This window comes from Odocoileus virginianus, chromosome 17, assembly GCF_023699985.2.
Source record: "Odocoileus virginianus isolate 20LAN1187 ecotype Illinois chromosome 17, Ovbor_1.2, whole genome shotgun sequence".
Lineage (NCBI taxonomy): Eukaryota > Metazoa > Chordata > Mammalia > Artiodactyla > Cervidae > Odocoileus > Odocoileus virginianus.
Window position 1 is genome coordinate 51,139,985 of NC_069690.1, and position 22,845 is coordinate 51,162,829.

The 22,845-nt window shown below is 46.0% G+C and overlaps 1 protein-coding gene and 1 pseudogene across 5 annotated transcripts; both read right to left on the reverse strand.

The window, feature by feature from the left end:
• Positions 1 to 22,712, reverse strand: AFMID (arylformamidase). Of its 5 annotated transcripts, XM_020889016.2 has the most exons (12): positions 22,609 to 22,712; positions 20,277 to 20,367; positions 19,225 to 19,296; positions 8,416 to 8,520; positions 8,286 to 8,334; positions 6,896 to 6,981; positions 6,729 to 6,801; positions 6,445 to 6,542; positions 6,072 to 6,150; positions 5,821 to 5,962; positions 5,498 to 5,602; positions 1 to 1,354 (listed from the first exon to the last, which is right to left on the reverse strand). In XM_020889016.2, exons 1-12 carry the CDS (start codon positions 22,666 to 22,668, stop codon positions 1,322 to 1,324), a joined length of 993 nt encoding a protein of 330 aa, XP_020744675.2. In that variant the 5' UTR covers positions 22,669 to 22,712; the 3' UTR covers positions 1 to 1,321. The 5 variants fall into 5 exon arrangements, with proteins under 5 accessions (XP_020744675.2, XP_020744676.2, XP_020744678.2 ...); XM_020889017.2 differs by lacking the exon at positions 19,225 to 19,296; XM_020889019.2 differs by lacking the exons at positions 6,896 to 6,981; positions 19,225 to 19,296 and having other exon boundaries at positions 8,416 to 8,524; positions 22,609 to 22,693.
• On the reverse strand, positions 8,531 to 15,779 carry LOC139039177 (large ribosomal subunit protein uL16-like; annotated as a pseudogene).
• Positions 22,713 to 22,845: the final 133 nt, after the last annotated feature.

Consider the following 22,845-nt stretch of genomic DNA (forward strand, 5'->3'; position numbering starts at 1 on the left):
TTCCACTTTTTGGTGACTTTTATTTTTATCATTTTAAAGTTGCAATAATAGTACAAGGAATAATCATGTACCCTTTACTCAGATATTGTTTACATTTTGCTGATACATATTATCATTCTCTCTTCCTTTCTATCACTCACACACACACACACACACAACACACTCATATACACACATATGTATATATTTTCTAATCTGAACCATTTATTGAGATTTTATTGAGGCATGGCTGATGATTACTATATATATTATATATATTAATTTATATTAATTTATTACATAAATTAACTTTCAATGTATACAAACATACTGATTTACAATTTTTAAACATTATACTCCATATATAGTTGTTATATCAGCTATTTCCCCTGTGCTGTACAACAAATCCTCGCAGCTTATTTGGGTTATTTTACTTATTTATTTTTGGCTCTGCTGGGTCTTCACGGCAGTGCGGGTTCTTCTCCAGTGATGGGAAGTGAGGGCCTCTCAGCGCAGTGGCCGCTCTTGTGGCGCACAGGCTCTATGGCGCGCAGGCTTCAGCAGTTGTAGCATGTGAGCTCAGTAGCTTGGCTCCCGGGCTCCAGAGCACAGGCTCAATAGCTGTGGCACACGGGCTTAGCTTTTCCACTGCATGTGGGATCTTCCTGGATCAGGGATCAAACCCATGTCTCCTGCATTGGCAGGCAGATTCTTTACCACCGAGCTACCAGGGCTAATCCGGTCAAAGTGTTAGTCCCCAGGATAACATCCCAGGGTTTTCTGGGATGAAGCCAGACGTCAGGTGGAGCCCAGGACCGAGCAGACATGAAAAAGTGGAGCAAAAAAAAGAAAAAAGGGACAGGGACTTCCCTTAACCACTGGGCAGTCCAGTGGTTAAGATTCCACACTCCCAGTGCAGGGGGTGTTGTGGTTCAACCCCTAGTCTGGGGACTGAGATCCCACATGCCGTGTGGTTTGGCAAAAAAATAAAAAACGAAAAAAGGAACAAAGACTGGTTTAGGGAGCTCTTTCTCTTAGTGTTGGTTACGAGTTGTCATTTTTGCTTCACCTTCTCAGCCAGAGGGGCAGCTCTGGGCAACACACCCGGCATGGACCTGGGCCAGACCTTCCCTGAAGCCCACTCGATCCAGGCGGGGGTCGGGCCATGGAGCTTTGTACTCAGGTTCAGAGCAGCGAGAAGAATGGATTCTGGCCGGGGGCGAGTGAACAAACAGAGGCGCTGCTGGGTAGAGCTGAGGCCAGCAGGAGAGGGAAGCAGTGGGGCTCTCGGAGAAGCTTCCCAGTCGGGATACATGCCGGCAGTGGCAGGGTTCAGGTGTCATCAGGACTGCTGGAAGATTGTTTTCAAAATAATCTGCAGCAGGAAGGAAAAAAATACAATAGCTCCGGAGTTGGAGAGGCTCTTGGGAGGATCTCTTGGGAAGGAATTTGATTAAAGAAACAGGCTGCCTTTGTGGTCACAGAAATGTAACTTAAATGAGCTCCTTTCCACCTCTCATTTGAAATGTTTCCATGAACCAAACATATACTTCCCTCCAGCTGGCTGCCTATTTCTCTATGAGCCATGAGATAAGAATGGCTTGATATTTTTAAACAGTTGGGGAAAAGAATCAAACAAAGGATATTTTTTGTGACATGTAAAAATTTCATAACATTCAAATTTCTGCATCCATAAAATAGTTTTATTAGAGCATGTGTGTGCTAAGTCACTTTAGTTGTGTCTGACTCTTTGCAACCCCATGGACTGTAGCCCACCAGGCTCCTCCATCCATGGGATTCTCCAGGCAAGAATACTGGAAAGGGTTGGCATTTTCTCTTCCAGGGGATCTTCCCAACTCAGGGATCCAACCTGGATCTCTTACATCTCCTGCATTGGCAGGCAGATTCCCTAGTAGGGAAGCCCACAAAGCAGCTTTTGAGTAGCGATGGCAAGAGTCGGGTAGTTTTGTCAAGAGACCATATGGCTTCCCAAATCTAAAATATTTATTAGGTTTTTTAAAAGCAGATGTCATTTACGGCTAAGGCTGCCCAGGTGACTCAGTGTTAAAGAATCTGCTCGCCAATGCAGGCGATGCATTTTGGATCCCTGGGATGGGAAGATCCCCTGGTCAGACTCAATTGAGCACGCATGTATACACATTTATGAATGTTTGTTTTTTTCCTCAGTTAAAAAAGTAATACAAGGGACGTCCCTGGTGGTCCAGTGGTTCAGACTCCATGCTTCCAATGCAGGGAGCATGGGGTTCGATCCCTGGCTGGGGAACTAAGATTCCACATGCTACATAGCATGGCCAAATAAATAAATTAATTAAACAAGGAGTATTCATTTAAAAAAGTAACACATGTTCACGGTAGAAAACATGGAAATGGATTTTTTTTAAAAGCACTTGCGACACCACTGGTAAATGGTTTTTTCAGATGCATATACATGCTTCTAAGGGTCTGGCTGTGTATGTATCATAAAACTAGGGAGACGTTAGGTTAGTTATTTTTTGTGTTTTTGCTCTTACTTTTGAATCAATTTAACATATCCTAAGTAATTTTCACAAACTTCAATCTATTACCTGATTATATCAGAATTTAACCTCATTAGATATTTAGGTTGTTTCCAAATTTTGAACATTAATGAAGTTGTAGAGACTATCTTTCAGTGTTTCTCTGATTATCCTGAAAACAAATTCTAAGCATCAGAATTACTGGGCCAGTAGACTTGCATCCATTTTGCCAAGCTGTACCCCAGGAACATCAAGTCGACATGTGTTTTCACCAGAAGGACCAAGGAAGCCTCCCCCACTTCACCACGTCCTCATCAGCGCTGGACATAATTATGCTAGAACACTTCCATCCAGAGGTGGGGGAGGACTCATCTTCAGTTACATTTCTATGGTCAGTGTGAAGTGCAAGTGAAAGTCGGTTAGTTGTATCCGACTTCTCTGCAACAGTCCATGGAATTCTCCAGACCAGAATACGGAGTGGGTAGCCTTTCCCTTCTCTGGGGGATCTTCCCAACCCAGGGATCAAACCGAGGTGTCCCGCTTTGCAGGCGGATTCTTTACCAGCTGAGCCACAAGGGAAGCCCTATGATCAATAGTGCATTTTAATCTTCCACCATGTCTACGGGCCATCTATATTTATTTTTTAATTATCACTTATTCTTTGTCCATTTTTTCTATTTATTTATGTTCTTAAAGAAAAATAAGACCTGCTCTTATTACACTTAATAAGAGGTACAAACTACTATATATAAAATAAATAAGCTACAAGGTTATATTGTACAGTGCATGGAATATAGCCAATATTGTATAACTTTCAATGGAGTATAAGCTATATAAAAATATCAAATCACTATGTTACACATACTATTGCAAATCACCTAAATTTCAGTGGGAAAAAAAAAGAACTATTTTATTGATTTGAAGGACTTCCCTGGTGGCTCAGTGGTAAAGAACCCACTTGCTAATGCAGGAGACGTGGGTTTGATCCCTGGGTAGGGAAGATCCCCTGGAGAAGGAAATGCCAACCCACTTCAGTATTTTTGCCTGGGAAATCCCATGGACAGAGAAGCCTGGTGGGCTACAGTTTAAGGGGTTGCAAAAGAGTTGGACATGACCTGGCGACTAAACAGCAACTGATTTGAAAGTGCTCTTTGTGTGGTAGGGATATTAAGTATGTGAATTAATACTGAATGCTATAGGGAGTTCTCTGGCAGTCCAGCGGTTAGGACTCTGGACTTTCACTTTGGAGGGCCAGGGTTCAATCGCTGGTCAGGGAACTAAGATCCCAAAGCAGCCAAACCAAACCAAACCAAACCAAAAACCTGAATGCTATAAAAGTCCTATTGTAGTGGCAGCTAATCAGGGGTGGGGGGAGGGGGAATTGGAGGAAGGTGGTGAAAGGTACAAACTTTCAGTTATAAGATAAATTATAAGATAAATAAGCACTAGGGATATGATGTACAATGTGATAAATTTAATTAACACTGCTGTATGTTATATATGAACATTGTTAACAGAATAAATCCTAAGAATTCTCATCACAAAGGAAAAATTTTCTTTTTCTCTTCTTTTGTATCTATGAGATGGAAGATGTTCACTAAAACTATCGTGACTCATTTCACGATGTTTGTAAGTCAAATCATTAAGCTGTACACCTTAATCTTACACAGGTCTGTTTGTCAATTTTAACTCAATAAAACTGGAGGGAAAAAGTAAATATTATAAAAAAAAAGTAAAGCTAATCAGGTACCCACTTGCCGAGAAAAAGAAAAGAGAAAATGTAACTGTATATTTTCTGTGTCCATGGAAAATATTTTCCCCAATCTATCCTCTGATTTTTTGTAAATAATTTTTTAAATTGAGGTATAGGTGATTTACAATGTTTCAGGTATACAGCAAAGTGATTAAGTTATATATATATACTCTTGTTAAAGTTCTTTTCCATTATAGGTTATTACAAAATACTGAATATAGTTCCCTCTGCTATAGTACCCTCTACTATACAACAGTAGGTCCTTGCTGTTTATTTTACATGTCTGTTAATTCCAAATTCCTAATTTATCCCCCTCCTTCCCTTTTGGTAACTGTAACTTTGCTTTCTTGTCTGTAAGTTATTTTGATCTTGTAAATAAGTTCACCTGTATTGTTTTTTAAGATTCCACATACAAGTGAAATCATATGATATGTGTCTTTGACATCACTTAGTATAATAATTTCTAGGTCCATTTATACTGCTGCAAAAGGCATTATACCATTCTTTTTATGGCTGAATAAAATTCCAGTGTTTGTGTGTGTTTGTATAAAACACATCTTCTTTATCCACTCATCTCTGGGTGGACACTTAGGCTATTGTAAATAGTGCTGCTATGAACATTGGGGTGCATGTATCTTTTCGAATTAGAGTTTTGTCTTTTCTGGACAAAACAAAAATTCCACTCCTGGACATAAATCAGGAGTGGAATTGTTGCATTGCTGGATCACATGGTAATTCTAATTTTAGTTTTTTAAGGAACCTCCATGTGATTCTCCAGTGGCTGCACCAATTTACATTCCATCAACAGTGTAGAAGGGTTCCTTTTTGTCCTTAGACCTTTTTTTTATTATTATAAAAATTATTATTTAGACTTTTAAAAGAATTCACAACATTAAATTTGTACTAAACATTCATGTGGTCAAATCCATCCAACCTATCCCCATGGAGCTGGCGTTGCATCTGTGCTTACACACAAGCAGGCTAATACTTTCTCATACCCGCCTGTCCCCATGCAGATCCCACTGGTGTGCCCAGGACCAGCCTCTGCAGATCACCTGGGGCTGTTTCAGAGGGAGGTGAAGTTCAGGAAGCAAGAGTGGCCCTCGATCCTTATCATCAGGTGCCCTGGACGCCAGGATGCCACGGAGCCAGCAAGGGGGCCCTCTGTACCTTCTGTCTGCCCACCTCGCCTCACGTGTAGGCGCTATGCCAAGACGCATTCTGTCCACAGTGAAGGGATGCACACTACCTGGGTGAGCACATAGTCCTCCTGGGTTAGATTCCAGAGGATTTCAAAGTGGTCCACATCGTGGAGCTCTGCAAAGGAGGCTTTCCACCCTCCTCGGCACAACGTCTGTGTAAGAGAAATGAGGGAAAGGAAACATGAGGTTCGTTGGGGGAGGGCAGGTGGAGGTGGAGAAGGGCTCTCGCACCTGCCTGGCATGTACCAGGTGCTCATTAAGTATTTATTGAAGAAATGACTGGTATCACAGGGCCCATTTGGGTGAAATAAACAAAGATAGTAAGTTTGCACGACCCTCAACCTCGAGCCAAGAGGGGCGCCTGGGGCACCTGATGAAACTCCCTGGACTGTCGGCGGAATTCTGGGCTGTCGTGCTGGCCGACAGTCACCAGGATGCGGCAGGCTGGATCCGCAGGCTGGGTGGGGGCCGTCTCCAGTTGCCACAGCGGGCTGTTCCTCTGAGCATCCTCCCTGGTGTGGGGGGAGGTGTGGTCAGGACAGAGGAAAGCCCCTGCTGCAGCCCTGGCCCTCCTCACTGGCTGCAGGCCAGCTGAGGGGGATGAGGGGACAAGTGACTTACAGGGTCGGGAGGAGGGGGGCATTCTCAGAGGTGTGCATGATGGGCTCCAGGTCGTAAACCCCGCTCAGCAGGAAGAAGCCTGTGAAGGCAAAGAACAGTCACTGAGCCAGGCGGCAGGTGGGGCCAACGCCCCACCCAGGCTGGGCCTCTTGTAAGCACCGGATGGGGCAATATGGGGCCAACCTGCCTCCAGGGCCAGAGGGGCAAGACAGGGGAAAGGGCAGAGAAGCAGCAAAGCAGGCCCTGCTCCCCGGCCCAAAGCCCCCAGGTCAAGCGGCTCACGGCTGTTGAGATTTCAAGCAACTGGTATAGACCCTCAGGCCCATCAGGGTAGGGTGAAGCCTGCCCAGTCAGACTCATTCCCCGTGGAAACCTTTGAGGTTGGGCGTGACTCCATGCTTGATCCAGTTGGCCAGGAGCATCATGGCAGCGAGCTGGGCCCCAGCAGAGTGTCCACACAGGTAAATTCCCCTTCAGTGGGTCAGAGTGGAGAGCAGAGCTTGCCTTCAGTGTAACCAAAACAACAGGCCAGTATCGAGGGGTCCCCATTTGCCTTCTGCTCCAAAGCCAGGGGGAATGGCTGGGCTGCATCCAAGGAGATGAATCCACTGTCCTCCCACCCAGTCTGACAAAAGGAAAATTTGCAGTGATACCCACTGGTTGCCTGGATACCGCTTCTGGACAAACACGATGCTCTGGGTCACCTGGTCGACCATCTGGTCCAGGGTGCCTGTGCGGAGGACAGGAGCTGTGTCAGGCTCCGTCAGGGGCTCTCTCCCTCCAAATCCCAATGGCCCTTGTACCTGCAAGACCACCCTCGTTACCTTTGGGAGCAATGTCATAAGCCACTACCACCACGGCCACTCCCTGTGCTGTCAGTGGGCTGACCATGAAGGCTGACGTGTCTTTACTGCAGAAGGAGGCAAAGACATAGCAACTGGAGGCCACTTGGCCACTAGACTGCTTCGGCGTCTGGTCCACCCAGAGCCCTGCCCCTCTCTGACCCAGTGCGGTAAGGGGAGACATGAGGCTCTGTCCTTACCACAACACATGCTAGCTGTGGCGCCCTAGAGACTGTACTTAACCTCTAAGCCCAGCTTCTTCCTCTGTAAAATAGAGATAATTATGTTCTTTCTCTTAGGATGCTGTTTTTGAGAAATGAAGGAGATCAGACATGCAGGGAGCTTCACAAGGCAAAGGGTAAAAATGCAATAAATGGAGCGTTAAAATGCTATGGTTGAAGGGCAGTAGATCCTATAACAAGCAACTCCTTAGTATGATCCTAGGGAACAACAGTGTCCGTGAAGGTCCCAAATACCTCTCTGCTTATCTTAGGGTACCCACTGGGGCCAATCCCAGTTTGCCTGGGACTCCCTCTTTTTTTTTTACCGCTAAAGGCCCCAAGCCCTGGGAAACCACTCAGTTCTGAGCAAAATGGGATGGTTAGTCACTGTGGTTTTCCATGATTGGAGAGTAGACTGAACATGCTTTTCACTGAATATAGTGGGTTTAACAGTGTCCTTCCTCAAAAGACATGTCCAAATCCTAAACCCTGGTACCTGTAAATGTGACCTTATTTGCAATAGGGTCTATGCAGATATGGGCTTCCCAGGTGGTTCAGTGGGTAAAGACTCCACCTGCAACGCAGGAGACTCAGGAGATGTGGGTTCAATCCCTGGTCAGGAAGATCCCCTGGGGAAGGGCATGGCATTCCCCTATAGTATTCTTGCCTGGAGAACCCCATGGACAGAGGAGCCTGGTGGGCTACAGTCCATAGGGTCGCAAAGAATCAGATATGACTGCAGTGACCGAGCACACACACTATGCAGACATAATTCAGACTCTTGAGATGGGATCATCCTGGATTTAGGATGAGTCCAAACCCAATAACTGGTGATGTTGTAACAGAAATGAGAGGAAGGAGGGAGATGCAGACACACAAAGACCATGTGAAGATGAAAACTGAGTTTAAAGTGATGCAGCCACAAGGTGAGAAAAGCACGGAGCCCCCAGAAGCTGCAGCCTTCGGAGGGAGCGCGGGCCTGCCCACACCTTGATTTCAGACTTCTGGCCTCCAGAACTGTGAGAGAAGACATTTCTGTTGTAGGAAGCCCCCACGTTTGTAGTAAGTTGTTGCAGCGGTCCCAGGAAAGGAAGAGGCCAGGCAAAGATGACTCTCCCCTTTTCTCCATTCATCCACATTCCCTGACTCACCTTCCGCTCTGCCAGTATCCTCCGTGAAAAAACACCAGGAAAGGCATGGCTGTAGGACAAAACAAAGGGCGTGTGGGCCGAGGCAGGGCTCCCAGAAGAGATCCAAGGGCAACCACCAGCCCCCAGTTACCTTCAGATACTGCCTCGGGAAGGTAGATGTCCAATTTCTCTCCTTCGCCCTCTCCGTAGGGGACATCAAGCAGGCTCCTCCCGGTGGCCCGGGCCCTCTTGGTGACTGTCTCCAGAAACAGACAAGTCGCTGTCAGCACAACTTCAGGCAGCCACACTTTCTATTATTATTTTGCTGAAAGCCCTTTAGGGTCAACCAGCTAGCTTCAGCGGTCAGTGCTTCCCTAAGTTCACATGGTAATTGGGCCCGGGGTCTGAAGCATTCTCCCAGATGCATAGTTAAAAAGACATCAGATTGGCCCATCTGAGTGGAGGCAGTACTATCTCCGATGTCTGTCTTTGGTGAGCTGGCACTTGACCGCACCATTTCTACCTCTACTGTATTACATGTTTATTCTGTGTGCTACCCTTGGCTACAGGCTCCAGAAGTATAAACTTTTCCAAGTATTTGAAAAAATAATCTTCTAGAAACTAAGATATAAAATCACTTGAAACAAATAGATTATAAAACACTATGAATATATAATTGAGTGCCATGATGGCAGAGGTCAGAGTGATGTGAAAATTGGCTTAGGACTGGGCTTGAGAGAAAGGAGGAAAGGGACTGTAAACAAATTAAATATCAAAGGCAAAGGCATAGAGGTGGGAGTGAAACAGAGCAGGACCCTATGGTCCTTGTCCCCCTGACATCTGCCTGCCTTTTATCTGTGGAACATTAGCCAAAGAATAAGTTTAATCAGAGAAGTGAGAAAACGCAGAAACAAAGGAAAACAGTCAAAGGAGACCAAATAATAATAATAATGTCATAAAACATAGGCAAGGACTTTTAGTTCCTTCTCAAGGGCTATAGATTATATTCTGAGCTATATCCTATGAGCTGTCTTATAGATAAAGCCCCCACCACATGGAAAAAGTTAACTACAGGATGACTAGACTATAGCCAGGATGCAATCTGCCACAATTCTGAGAACTGGCCTCAGAGAAATGGAAACAAACCGACTGTGGAACTGAAGATTAACTATACCTAAAACAATCAAGACGATGCTGGTCAGACCACTGGTGACCAATTTCAAGATGATTGTCAGAGCTGACTGTGCTGCTTCTGCCTGTAGCTCCCTCCCTCTGTCTATAAAAGCTCAGGGGGCAAGTCAGCATTTGAACAGGTGTCTGCCTCGCCCTCGCCTGCTGAGTTCCTGGCATTCAAAATAAAGCAAATTTTCACTTCCACCAATCTGACCTCTTTATTGGCTTTGAGAGGCAAGCAGCCAGCCAGACCCCACTTTCAGGAAGAGGAAGGGACTGTCTACGTTCACAGACTTTCAATGTCCCCCAAAGGCCCCACTTCCATCACTGAAACCCAGGCAGCTCAGCTCCCACCACCACTGGGCACCGGGGAGTGTAAACTGGTAAGTTCTTCCTGTGGGGCAACTTGGAAATATGTAGCAAAGCCCAAGAAAATCATATTCCTTGGGGCATAAGACCTTGTCCATCCATTATTATAAGGAAATAATCAGAAGTATTTTTAAAGACTTGCTTTAAAGATGCTCACACTAATGCTATTTATGACAGCAAACATTTTAGACACAGCCCAAGGGACCTACAACAGAAAACTGGCCAAATACATTATGGTACATCCCCTTTCTCTCCTTTATTTTTGACCTCAGCATTCATCCATCCTTCATATGTGTTTTTATTTACTGTCACCCTCACTAGACCATAAGCTCTGTGACAACAAGGGCTTTGCTTTGCCCACCTCTGTACAACAGAACCTGGTACATCAAAACCACTTAAAAGAAAACTGTGTAGGGAATTTCCCAGCAGTCCAGTGGTTAGGACTCCATGGTTTCACTGCCGACAGCTCGAGTTCAATCCCTAGTCCGGAACTAAGATCCCACAAGATGTGCAATGAATAAATATTTCAATACACAGTGTTGGGTCAATTGAATGGGAAAAAAGTTTTTTGATCCCTATCTCATACCACATCAGATCAGTTCCAGATGGACTACAGCTTTAAATATGAGAGCAAAGACAATAAAGCTTTTATTTTTATGTTATTTTTTAGTGATATGTTTTTTAATATTTATTTTTATTTATTCGGCATTGCATTTATGATAATAATTTGAAATGTATTTTTAAAAATATTTTTTATTTTATTTCTGGCTGTGCTGGGTCTTCACTGCTGCACACAGGCTTTCTCCAGATGCGGCAGGGATCTCTAGACACTTCACTGTGGTGCATGGGCCCTTGCCATGGGCTTCTCTTGCTGCAGACCACAGGCTCTAGGAGCAAAGGCTTCAGCAGTCTCAGTGTGTGGCCTCAGTAGTTCTGGCCCTTGGGCTTAGTTGCTTCGTGGCATGTGGGATGTTCCAGGACCAGGGATCGAACCAGTGTCCCCTGCATTGCAAGGCTGATTCTTTTTTGTTTGTTTGCTTTGACACGAAAGTAGGATTTATTGGTGGACATGAGTAAAGAAGAGACAGTGCCATGCCTCTCATGGGTGCAGGGCCCACCATTTGTCCAAGGGAACACTATTAGGGATGTCTTTGATCCCACAGCCATCTGGCATGAACTGTTACTCTGCTTCCATGTTTTCAAATTTATCTAAATTAAACTTGGCAAATTCCCACTTCTGGTGGCCAGGGAACTTGAACTTGGCCCTGCGCAGGGCCTCAGTCAATGCTCCTTGTTCTGCAGCTTGGTGAGGATGGACACATCTTGTTGATGTGGATGACATGGAAGGGGTGAAGCCCCACTCGGATGTGAAAACCATCTTTGCCCCTGTTTTTCACCATGGACTTGTTGACACAAACTCGGGCCGCCTCCAGGGCTTTGGAGGAGAGTTGCTCACACTCGTCTGACACCGTGTGGCCACACAGTGGGAACCCATCCGCTTTTGCTTTCTTCCGTTCCAGGCCAAAGACACAGATCTTAGCATCAGGGACACCTTGGCAGAAGTCAGACTTTGGGTCCAGTTTGTTCTGACAATACGGGTAACACTGTGGGGCAGCAACCATGGTGAGACTAGGATCTTAAAGGGGTGCCAAAGGGAAAGAGCGAGGCAGATTCTTAATCACTGAACCACCAGGGAAGCCCTGACTTGAAATGTCTTTTAAGAATGTCATCATGTTTTGTAAACTGTGTTGAAAAGTTGACGGGCAGGTACCCGTGAAAGCCATGAGCTATCTGAGCATTAAGTGAGATGCCATTACTTTTTCTTTTGAAGAAACAATCCGCTTATAAAAATATACAGCAGCCATTTCCATGAAATACCAGACAAGGTGACTGTCATTATTAATATGGATATGGAATCTCTCTCCCCTGAATCCAAATGGCAGCATATGAAATGTATTTCTGTCTGTTTCACTTAATATTTCTTGGAGAGCTTTCCTAATCAGTACATAGACAGCTTCCTCATTCTTTTTCTTTTTTTCTTTTCTTTCTTTTTCAATAAATAGGTAACTTGCTATTCTGTCCTATGGCTGCACCTTAATTTATTTAACTGGTCGCGCCAGTTTTTAGGCCAAAGCAAACCTCACCAGATCATCAGGAAAGTCTCTTGGCTCCCTCTCTGTTTATCCTGAATCCTGAATTTTCTCCCTGCCCCAACTGAGACCACCCTGGATCCCTCTCTCCTCTCCCCCACTCTCACCAGGGCTCCCTGAAGCCCCGCAGGTGTGAGCCAGGTGTAACTTGCATCACATCCCGTTGATCTGAGGTTGACCTGAGGTTCCTGTCAGTTGCTGGGGCTGCCCTAATGAAAAGCCATACATGCACCCAGGGGCTTCGACGACAAGACATTTATTTCTCGAAGTTCTGGACCCTGGAAGGGAGGATCAAGGTGCCGGCAGGGGAGGTGTCTGGCGAGGGTCCTCCCTGGAATGGCAGAGGGCCTTCTGGCTGGGGACTCCCGTGGCCTCTTTGGGTTTGGGAGCAGCTCTCCCTCTCTCTAGGGAGATGAACCCTGTGTCTCTTCAAACAATCCTACGGGATCAGGACTCCACCCTTCTGACCTCATTTAACTTTTTTCTTCCTTAGAGGTCCCTCTCTCTAAACACAGCCCCACTAGGAGCTAGGACTTCAACGTGTGAGTTTTTTTTTTAATAATAATTATTATTATTTTTAAAATATTTATTTATTTACTTGGCTGCATCAGGTCTCAGTTGCAGCACTCAGGCTTAGTTGCTCCTCGGCACATGGGACCTTAGTTCTCCGACCAGGCAGCGAACCTGCGTTGCCTGCATTGGAAGGCAGATTCTTAACCACTGGACCACCAGGGAAGTCCCAAGTAATTATTCTAATGGAAGACAGTTTTTTCTCCTTTTCTTTTTTTGGCTGTGCTGTGCGGCGGATCTTAGTTCCCCAACCAAGAGTCGAACCCATGCCCCTTCAGTGGAAGCTTGGAGTCTTAACCACTGGACCTCCAGGGAAGTCCCTTCAACACATGAATTCTTCATCCATGACAGCCCCACACTCCCTCCCAAAGGCCCCAGAGCTCCCCGGGTCACCTTCCCTGAGAGGTCTGCCAACCACCCTCCCTCCAGGCATGAAGGTGGTTGCTCTGGACAAGCTCCTCATACCGCAGGCTCAGCAAAGGGGAGCAATTTAATTAAAACAAGATTTCTGGAAGTACACATGGACCCATGAGATTTATGTTGTGCCAAAACGAAGAAAAAGATAATGAAACGTATGCTCTAAGTTGAAGAGCAATTAAAACCAAGCAGCTGTCAAGATTTGTTGTCACGCATAAAAAAAAGTCTCCCTCTGATATTAAAAAACCCAACTGAGCCTGACACAGAGAAACTGCCTCTCTCCAGGAGGTGGCGTGATGGGTTGATGGCAGGCAGCTGGGTGCAGGGACAGAGACTAGGGTGACTCACTGTCTCCCCCCGGAGCCTGAATACTGCCAGCCCTCCAGGTCTGCACCTACAGGCAGGGACACGGTGCGGCTTCAACAGGACGCCCCAGGATAAACCCAATTACAAACTTCTTTTTTTGAGAAAGCAAAAATTCAGTTTCTGTTGCTCACAGTCCAAAGTGTCACAGCTCTGACAGAGAGAAACTGCAGGTCCGCGGACCCAACTGAGCATGGTGTGAGAGCAATTAGGAGGAGCAGGGGCCGGAATCCTTAGAGACTAATGCAGGCATGGGGCGGGGAGACCCATCAGATGGTGTCAGAGAGCTGAAGATCAAGGGTTTATCAGGTGCTGTGGAGCAATTTAAGAAGCGGTTAGGGTCCACCAGGCTTTTTTTTTTTAAGTTATGCTCTATTTTTATTTACTTATTTTCTGTACACTCTTTTTTTTTGGTGGGGGGGGGGGGGCTAGTCACACTTTCATGCGCTGGAGAAGGAAATGGCAGCCCACTCCAGTGTCCTTGCCTGGAGAATCCCAGGGACCGGAGCCTGGTGGGCTGCCGTCTATGGGGTCACACAGAGTCAGACACGACTGATGTGACTTAGCAGCAGCAGCAGCAGTCACACAGTATGTGAGATCTTAGTTCCCCGACCAGGGATTGAACCTGCGCCCCCTGTGTTGGAAGCATGGCACCTTAATCACACGACCATCAGGGAAGTCCCCTCATCTAGCTTCAGAACTATTCCCTCCCAGTCTTTTAATTCACTTAGCAAACAAATATTTATATAAGCAGTGATCTTGTGCCCCTTCTGGAGTTTTGCAGTGATAAAATAGGAAAAAAAAAAATATCCCAATCATATGTGGCTTACCCCTTAAAGAGGGGGACAAGGAGTTATAAATGTCAGGTAGCAACATGTTCTATAAAAATGAGCCAGATCTGAAAAGACTACACACTATGTGATTCCAACTATTATAGAAGTGAAACAGTGGAAACAGTGAAAAGAGATCAGTGGCTTCTGGGGGCTGGGGTGGGTGGGAGGGAGGGATGACTAGTCGAATACAGGATTTTTAAGTCTGTGAACACAAATAGGGAGGGAGTATGTGCCAGGACCAGTGGACAAGTTGGAGAAGCTCTGGGAGGCTGTGGGGTAGGGGGGTTTCTGGGGTTCAGTCATGTTTAGTTCCTAGCCCAATCTGTGACAACCAAAGTCAGAGAAAAAGCGACTTTCCTTCTGATTCTCCACATGTGGGATCTTAGTTCCCCAACCAAGGATCAAACTGGGGCTCCTGCAGCGGAAGCTTGTAGTCTTAACCACTGGACTGCCAGGGAAGTCCCAACCATTTTAAAGGGAAAAAGTCAAAATTGATGGTGTCATTAAAAAAATAAATAGTAAACAATTCAGTGGCATTTAGCACATTCACAATGGTTTGCAACCATCACCTCTATCTAGTTTCTAAACATTATTTTCAGGGCTTCCCTGGTGGCTCAGTGGTGAAAGAATCTGCCTGCCAACAGGAGATGCAAGCTCGATCCCTGGGTGGGGAAGATCCCCTGAAGGAGAGCATGGCAACCCTCTCCAGTAATTTTGCCTGGGAAATCCCATGGATGGAGGAGCCTGGTGGGCTATAGTCCATGGGGTCACAAAGAGTCAGACATGACTTAGCAACTAAACAACAACAACAAAACATTTTTTTTCATCTCAGAAGGAAACCCATTAAGCACCCCCTGTAATCACAGCTTTCTGTCTCTACAGATTACCCTGTTCTGGATGTTTCACATAAATGGAATTGTACATATAAATAATAATCATACATATAAATGCGACCTTTTGTGCCTGGCTTCTTTCAATGAGCACTGTGTTTTCAGGGTCCATCCATGTTCTAGTATGTATCAGTAATTCATTCCTTTTTTTGTGCCCAAAATAATTCCATTGCATGGACATATCACACTTTGTTTATCCATTCATCTGTGGATGAATCTGAACTTTTCCCACCTTTTGGCAATTGTGCATAATGCTGCTATGAACATGTGTGTACATGTATTTGAGTACTTATTTCCAATTATTTGGGGTTAGAATTTTTTAATTGAACTATATTGCTCACTTATAATATTATATTACACTAGTTTCATGTGTGACATAGTGATTCAACATTTTATAGATTATACTCCATTTAAAGTTATTACAAAATAATGGCTATATTTCCCTCTGCTGTACAATAATATATCCTTGTTGCTTGTCTATTTTACACACAGTATTTTCTCTCTTCTAGAAAAAATTTTTATTATTTATTTATTTATTTATTTTTTAGTTCTACCACTTTATTGTTACCAACCCATCTCCCTCCATCCTCATGCACACATGCTCAGTCATGTAATCCCATGGACTGCAGCCTGCCAGGCTCCTCTGTCCATGGACTTTTCCAGGCAAGAATACTGGAGTGGGTTGCCATTTCCTTCTCCTAGAAAGAATTTTTAACACTGTTCATACTATCAAAAAAAAAAAAAACGAGATTGCAGGGAGCTACCTTGTGGTCCACTGGTTAGGACTTGGGAGATTTCACTGCCATGGCCCTGAGTTCAATTCTTGATCAGGTAACTAAGATCCTGCAAGCCAAGGAGCTCACCCCCCCCCCCAAAAAAAAACATTAAAAAACCTCACAACAAACCAGGATTGCACACTATTAAAACAGAAGGCTTTCTTCCAGGAGAAAATAAAAAGAGGCTAGAAGAAACCACATTACAATGTGAACAACGGGTGGCAGAATTATTGATGGCTTTACTTTCCAAAATCCTTTTCAGGAAGCAAATGCTCCTTTTGTAATCAGAAAACGGTTGCCTAAAAATGGCCAGCTTCAGATAGTGCAGGACAGGGCTATTACAATGTGGTCTGTGAACACTGGGTACCCCATAGTGTCTGCTACTGGTCCATGACGAACTAAGTAAAATGTGCAGGTAAACATTTATATATTAATATAGGCAGTTTGGTAGAATGGCCGTGTCTATTGAAATTAGGGCTAAGAAATTTGGGCTTTCAAACAACTTGTACATGAATGTTCACAGCCGCACTTTTCACAATCGCCAAAAGGGGGAAACAGACCAAATGTCCAACAGCGGGATGAATGGATAAACAAAACGCGGTCCATCCACACAACGGAAAATTATTCGTCCATAAATAGGAATGAAGCCGGAGCCTGCCTAACGGGTAGGGAGGTGTCCTTTCAGGGTGATGAAAAATGTTTTGGAACCAGACAGAGGAGATGGTGGTACAACATCGTGAAGGTACTGAATGCTGCTGACTTGTACACTGTAAAATGGTTAAAAAAAAAAAAAATTTAAATTAAATGGTTAAAATGGTATATTTTAAGTTATGTGTATCCTATCACAGTTAAACAAAAGTGGGCCTGTATTTTTTGTGCCTTTGTCTTTTTCCTTTGGTTTTATCTGGTGGAAAGGAAAAAGGGCCAACTCAGCCTTAAAAGGTAGGAGGATCCCTCGGAGAGGCTGTCAGTCGCAGAAGCTGTCAATCACGAGGCCCCCACCCACCTCGCTGGTGATTGGCTCTCCTAGGGGGAGGCGTGGCTTGAGGGACAGGAAGTTTGGAAATGTGCCCCCAGCCTGGTTACACACACATCTTTTTTAGTTTCTTGTACAATGTATTTTTGAAGAGGAAAAAAAGAAGAAGAAACTAAAATAGTTGCTTAAGTTTACTGCAACTCATCTGAAAAGACCCTGATGCTGGGAAAGATTGAAGGCGGGAGAAGAAGGGGACAACAGAGGATGAGATGGTTGGAGGGCATCACGGACTCAATGGACACGAGTTTGAGTAAACTCCGGGAGTTGGTGATGGACAGGGAGGCCTGGCATGCTGCAGTCCGTGGGGTCGCAAAGAGTCGGACACGACTGAGCGACTGAACTAAATTGAACTGAAATTTACTGCTATGCTCACTGCCTCCACTTCTGTAAAGTGGCCTGCTTACTGATGCTCACCACCTCTGCTTCTGTGAACCGGCCTGCTTACGGCTTCAACCAAACTGCGTAGGCTGGAAAGTTACCAGGACCCGGACCCACGCCATATAAAAGATACCCAGAACAAAAGATAAACAAACAAACAAAGATACCCGGAACAAAGCCCGGGCGCTCAGACCCTGGAGGCGATTCCCCTAAGCCCGCACTGGGGCTGAATAAACCCTGCTGTTCTGCATCTCCCAGTGTCGCTAATCTCTTTCCGTTGCCACGGCTTCTAAAAACATTTTTACTGAGAGTCTTATTAAACAAATTTAATAGCTACTGGTAGAGGACACAGTTCTTCCAACTTCCCTCTGCCCATGTTCACCTAGCCTGGGAGAGGCCAGGTCTTGGGGGAGAATAAACATGACCTACTCATTGGAAGAGAACAGTGCCCACGGCAAGTTACTGGTGGAAGATGTTAGGATGAAGTAGATCAAAAGAAAAACAATGTCCTTCTTCCTGGTGCAAAAAAGGAAAAAAGAGTTTACCTCCCTCCCTTTTCTAGGAGAATTTATTTTTAGGAGACATCATCATAAATCCTTTCTCTACCCCTTTGGGAATGCATGTAAATATCTTTTAAAGCTAAATGAGTCTCTTGCCAGTTTTACAACTTAGGAATGTTTTTCTCAAAGACCTGGGAGCTCTTTGGGTTTTTACTGATGTGGACCATTTTTAAAGTTTTTTACTGAATTTTTTACAATACTGTTTCTGTTTTTGTTTTTTGACTGTGAGGCATGTGGGCTCCCTGACCAGGGATCAAACATGCACCCCCTGAATTGGAGGATGAAGTCTTAATCACCGGACTTCCAAGGGAGTCCTTGGGGGCTATCTCTTTGAAATGTAATTATCAGCAAGATAATCCACGGGAGGGCAGGACCCTAATTTCAATACCCATCCAGCTACAAGTTGCAAAGCCATTGTTTGTCATAAAGCTATGGGGATTTTTTGTTTTCCTCTGGATAATGACAATTTGCAAACTCAGATGGCCAGCCTAATGACTAGGTGGATTTAGGAGGGACTAAGGTAGCAGAGAAGGCAATGGCACCCCACTCCAGTACTCTTGCCTGTAAAATCCCATGGACGGAGGAGCTTGGTAGGCTGCAGTCCATGGGGTCACAAACAGTCGGACATGACTTCACTTTCACTTTCACTTTAATGCTTTGGAGAAGGAAATGGTAACCCACTCCAGTGTTCTTGCCTGGAGAATCCCAGGGATGGGGGAGCCTGGTGGGCTGCCGTCTATGGGGTCGCACAGAGTTGGACACGACTGAAGCGACTTAGCAGCAGCAGCAGCAGCAAGGTAGCAGATGGGCTTCCCTGGAGGCTCAGATGGTAAAGAATCTGCCTGCAATGTGGGAGACGTGGGTTCCATCCCTGGGTTGGGAAGATCCCCTGGAGGAGGGCATGGCAACCCACTCCAGTATTCTTGCCTGGGAAATCCCATGGATAGAAGAGCCTGGCGGGCTACAGTCCAAAGAGTCGCAAAGAGTTAGCGATTAACAATGACAGCAATGTGGTGGTGCCTTTGGGAGGTAATCAGGTTTAGTTGAGGTCATGAGGATGCAGTCCTTGTGGTGGGATTAGTGGCCTTATAAGAAGAAAGGTGAGCATTTCTTTCTCTTTTTTCTGACATGTGAGGATGCAGGGGGAAAAGGTCTATCTGCAAGCCAAGAAGAGACCCTCACCAGGGAACCAAATCAGCTGGCACCTTGACCTTGGACTTCTCAGCCTCCAGCACTGGGAGAAAGAGATTCCTATTGTTTAAGACACCCAGCCCATGGCATTTTGTTATGCAACCGGAGCTGACCAATACAAAGACAGATAATATGTAAATGCAGTATTTTTTAAAATCAGAATTTATGCCAAAAAAGTCGATGATGAACAAAATGTCAACATTTCCAATAGAGACAGGCTCCAACCCTGTGCATGCATGGCTCTGCTCACTCACCTGGCCCATCATCACACTCCCCTTCTTCACCAATGAAATGGGGCAGATGCACCGGCGGCACCTCTTCGCCGGCTGGAGCATCGCAAACAGGAAGGGAGGTGGGATGTGAATGTAAAGCTGTCCACAGGGCTTCTCGGGAGGCAGAGCTAAACACATTCTCTGAGGGCTTACTTCGGAGTCTCAGAGTCTCTTCTTAGACCTTGCTTCTTATGAGAGACTCCCCTTCTCTACAGGGTCAGCTCTTTTTTCCCTCAAGACAATTACAGTAGACAAACAGGTTTGCTACCTGCTCACATAGGCGTCACTGCACACTCAAATATATACTGAGTCTACAGAGACATATTTGGTGCAGAGCTAAGCATGGTAGGAAACTCTGAAAAGCCCAGGACACAGCTCCAGCTCTATGAGGACAGGGAAGGTGCTGAAATGTGCTGGAATAAACCCCTACTAGCCTGTCCCTCCAGCTGGGTTATCTCAGTGTAGCGCTCCATCTGGCCTGCTAGAACAAAGTGCATTTGCCAACCTCCAATTTTCCAACTTGCAGGAGGGGCTGGCTGCTTCCTCACCCACACATTCCCTGTGGAACCTGCCTGCCTGACCCAGCTCAAAAGGTGGCAGCACACTCTGGAGACCCAGGACTGGGACGGGAATCAACCTTGAGACTTTACTAGCTTACAGATTCCCAAGCCTTGATTTCATTAAAAAAAAAAAAAAAAAAAGCTTCTTTGATTTGGTAAGTAGCAATAACATTCCACTTTCAGCAGCTGAGTGGGACACCTTCCTTTTTTCACTCTACTCCCCTGGGCCACTGTAGCCTTAAGGCCTGGGCATAGCTGGCTGGCTGATCAGGCAGGGATGTGGAGCACAGTCTCTGAGACTCCCTCCCCTTGGCAGTCCTGCAGCCAGGGCTCCCGGAGCAGATGAGATGCCTGGACTTTGGGAACCATCCAGAGAGGCTGGGCTATGAGGCTCCTCCTCCCTACCCCAGCATCTTGAACCACTGCCACATGCTAAAGTCCACCCAAAGCGGCCACAGAGAGGTCCCCCAGTACCTTCGCTGCCTATCTGTGAATAGGTCCTCATGGCCTCCTCTGCTCCCAGTCGGATGACCCATCTGCTGGGGGAATACTGGTTATCCAGCTCCTGTGAGACACAGATACAATGTTCTGTAAGACCTCTGACCTCCACGCAGACCCTGCCCCCGCCCCTCCATGTGTCTGAATGCTCTTCTCTGCCTGGAGAAGCCCCTTCCCTGATATCTCTCAAGATGCCCTCAGCTTCCTTCAAGCTCCTCCAGCCTCCAGCCTGGCAACCCAGGCCCCACTCTCCCCCCACTAATTAACTAGATGTTTCAGATGCAACAGAAACAAGATTGCAAGTGCTGTCAGACACCTGCAGTGAGGGCAGTGGCCTAGCCTTTAAGCAGCTGGAAGCCTTAAAGGGAAATGAGGACCCATAAAGGTGTCCCAGTGAATGCCACCAGAGGCACCACTTCTACAGCAGCTAGGATCACAGGAAGCCAGAGAGCTAGGGTGGTCGCTGCAGAGAAAGTGATATGAAGCTGATCTTCCCTGACAGGACATAAATCTGACTGAAGGTCACAGCACAATCAGCGGCCCAGAGGTGAAGAGGAAGGAATCAGAGGTCAGACGATTGGAAATGTTGACCAGCCTCAATTGCTGAAACACAGAGGAAGGGGGGCTGAGGGTGGAGGGTCTTGGATGTCAAGCTAGACGTTCAGACTTCAGAAAGTAATAAGGAACCAGGTTTTGGAGCAAGCGCTCAGACACACAACCACAAAACAAATAAAACAAACAAAAATGGGCGAAGGCTGGACTGGGAAATTTGAAGACAGGGTGGTCTCATGGAAAGGTCTTAGGCTCTGTACTCAGATGGGCTGAGTGCCATCCAAACTCCAACACTTGCAGGCTCTTTTAACCTGGGCAACTTTCTTACAGTCAGTTCTGTCATCTGTATAATGAGCAAAACAACAGCACTTCGCTTCATGTACATATCCTACAGCTTTCAGCCCAGTTAGGCTGTACTCCTGCTGAGGCTGAAAGCTATAAGGCATGTACGCGAAGAAAAGCTAACCATTCAGATGTGGGTTTCCTCCTCGTCCCCCTGAACAGGGTTCTTGGCCAGTGGTCTTTGGATCTGTACCATCTGTGCCCATAGGATGCTTGCAGCCATACCTGCACACTCTGTGACTGCTATCATTGTCTTTATTGCTGCTGCTGCTGCTGCTAAGTCGCTTCAGTCGCGTCCGACTCTGTGCAACCTCATAGACAGCAGCCCACCAGGCTCCTCCGTCCCTGGGATTCTCCAGGCAAGAATACTGGAGTGGGTTGCCATTTCCTTCTCCAATGCAGGAAAGTGAAGTGAAAGTTAAGTCGCTCAGTTGTGTCCGACTCTGTGCGACCTCACAGACAGCAGCCCACCAGGCTCCTCCGTCCCTGGGATTCTCCAGGCAAGAATACTGGAGTGGGTTGCCATTTCCTTCTCCAATGCAGGAAAGTGAAGTGAAAGTTAAGTCGCTCAGTTGTGTCTGACTCTTCGAGACCCCACGGACTGTAGCCTACCAGGCTCCTCCGTCCATGGGATTTTCCAGACAAGAGTACTGGAGTGGGTTGCCATATTTATTTCTATTATTTACCTATAAGAATGGTAATGCAATGGGTTTCTGAGAGTGCTCTCATATTGTAGGAGTTTGTGTCAGAAAGAGAAAGACAAGAGAGAGAGAGACACACGCGCACACACAGAGGATGGAGTTTCTTGGGGGCAGTATCTATAACTCATCACATTCTTAGATGTGTCCATGACCTGAGAAAGAACTGCTGCTTCAAATGTAGGAAAACTAGTCAGGAAATTATAACTGAATGATAATCAGAACGAGTGCTTTGCATATGTGGTTTCTTTCTTTTTTTTTTTTTTAATGGAGGAGAGAGAAAGAGTGGCTTTATTTCTTTGCCAGGCAAAGGGGGAACACAGAAGGCTAGCGCCTCAAGAACTGTGCCCCACACATGGGGTTTCTAACCCTCACGACCATCCTGCAGTAAAACCAACCTTTCTGCTTCCTTCAGGTCTGGCACATTCTCTGCACATTGCATAACCTCAGATTAAGGTTAGGAACTTCGGCCCCAACCCCCTCTGGGTTTATAAATATTAACATAGCCAGGGCTTCCGTATTCTACCCTTAAAATCAGGCTAGCAAAAGCCTATCTGTGGAGAGAAGTAAAATAAATCACAGTGCTAAAGTTTTGGGGACCTGTTACACAGTACCAACAGCCTCTACAGGAATGATTCTAAACTTTTCTCTCAACTCTCATCTAATGTCTGAGCTACACTCCTCAGCCCCAGCCTCTCTCCCTGTGATCCTCCTACCTCTTTAGACATCCTCTTCCAGGGAGCCTCGTGCCTGTGATTTCCGCCCAAGACGTCCATTCCCGCTTTGCACCATCAGACGCTGCCGCGCGTGTCCCCCTCGCCTTTTTATAGAAGGTGGGCGGGGCTCCAATCAGCCCCCGCCCCGGAGGAGCCACGCCCACCTCTCCCGGGACAGAGCCTGGTACGCGCGTTTCTGGTCCCTCCTACGAGGGGGCGGGCTGAGGCCAAATCTCC

Bases quoted from the DNA above. Each gene is read 5' to 3' on its own strand.
- AFMID (XM_020889016.2), bottom strand. From the start codon at position 22,668: ATGGACGTCTTGGGCGGAAATCACAGGCACGAGGCTCCCTGGAAGAGG. The intron at 6,543-6,728 runs GTGGGTATCACT...GACCCACTGAAG, and splicing joins AAGCGGTATCCAGGCAACCA to GGGAATTTACCTGTGTGGAC. The intron at 6,151-6,444 runs GTTTCCACGGGG...TTGCCTTCACAG, and splicing joins AGTCACGCCCAACCTCAAAG to GCTTCTTCCTGCTGAGCGGG.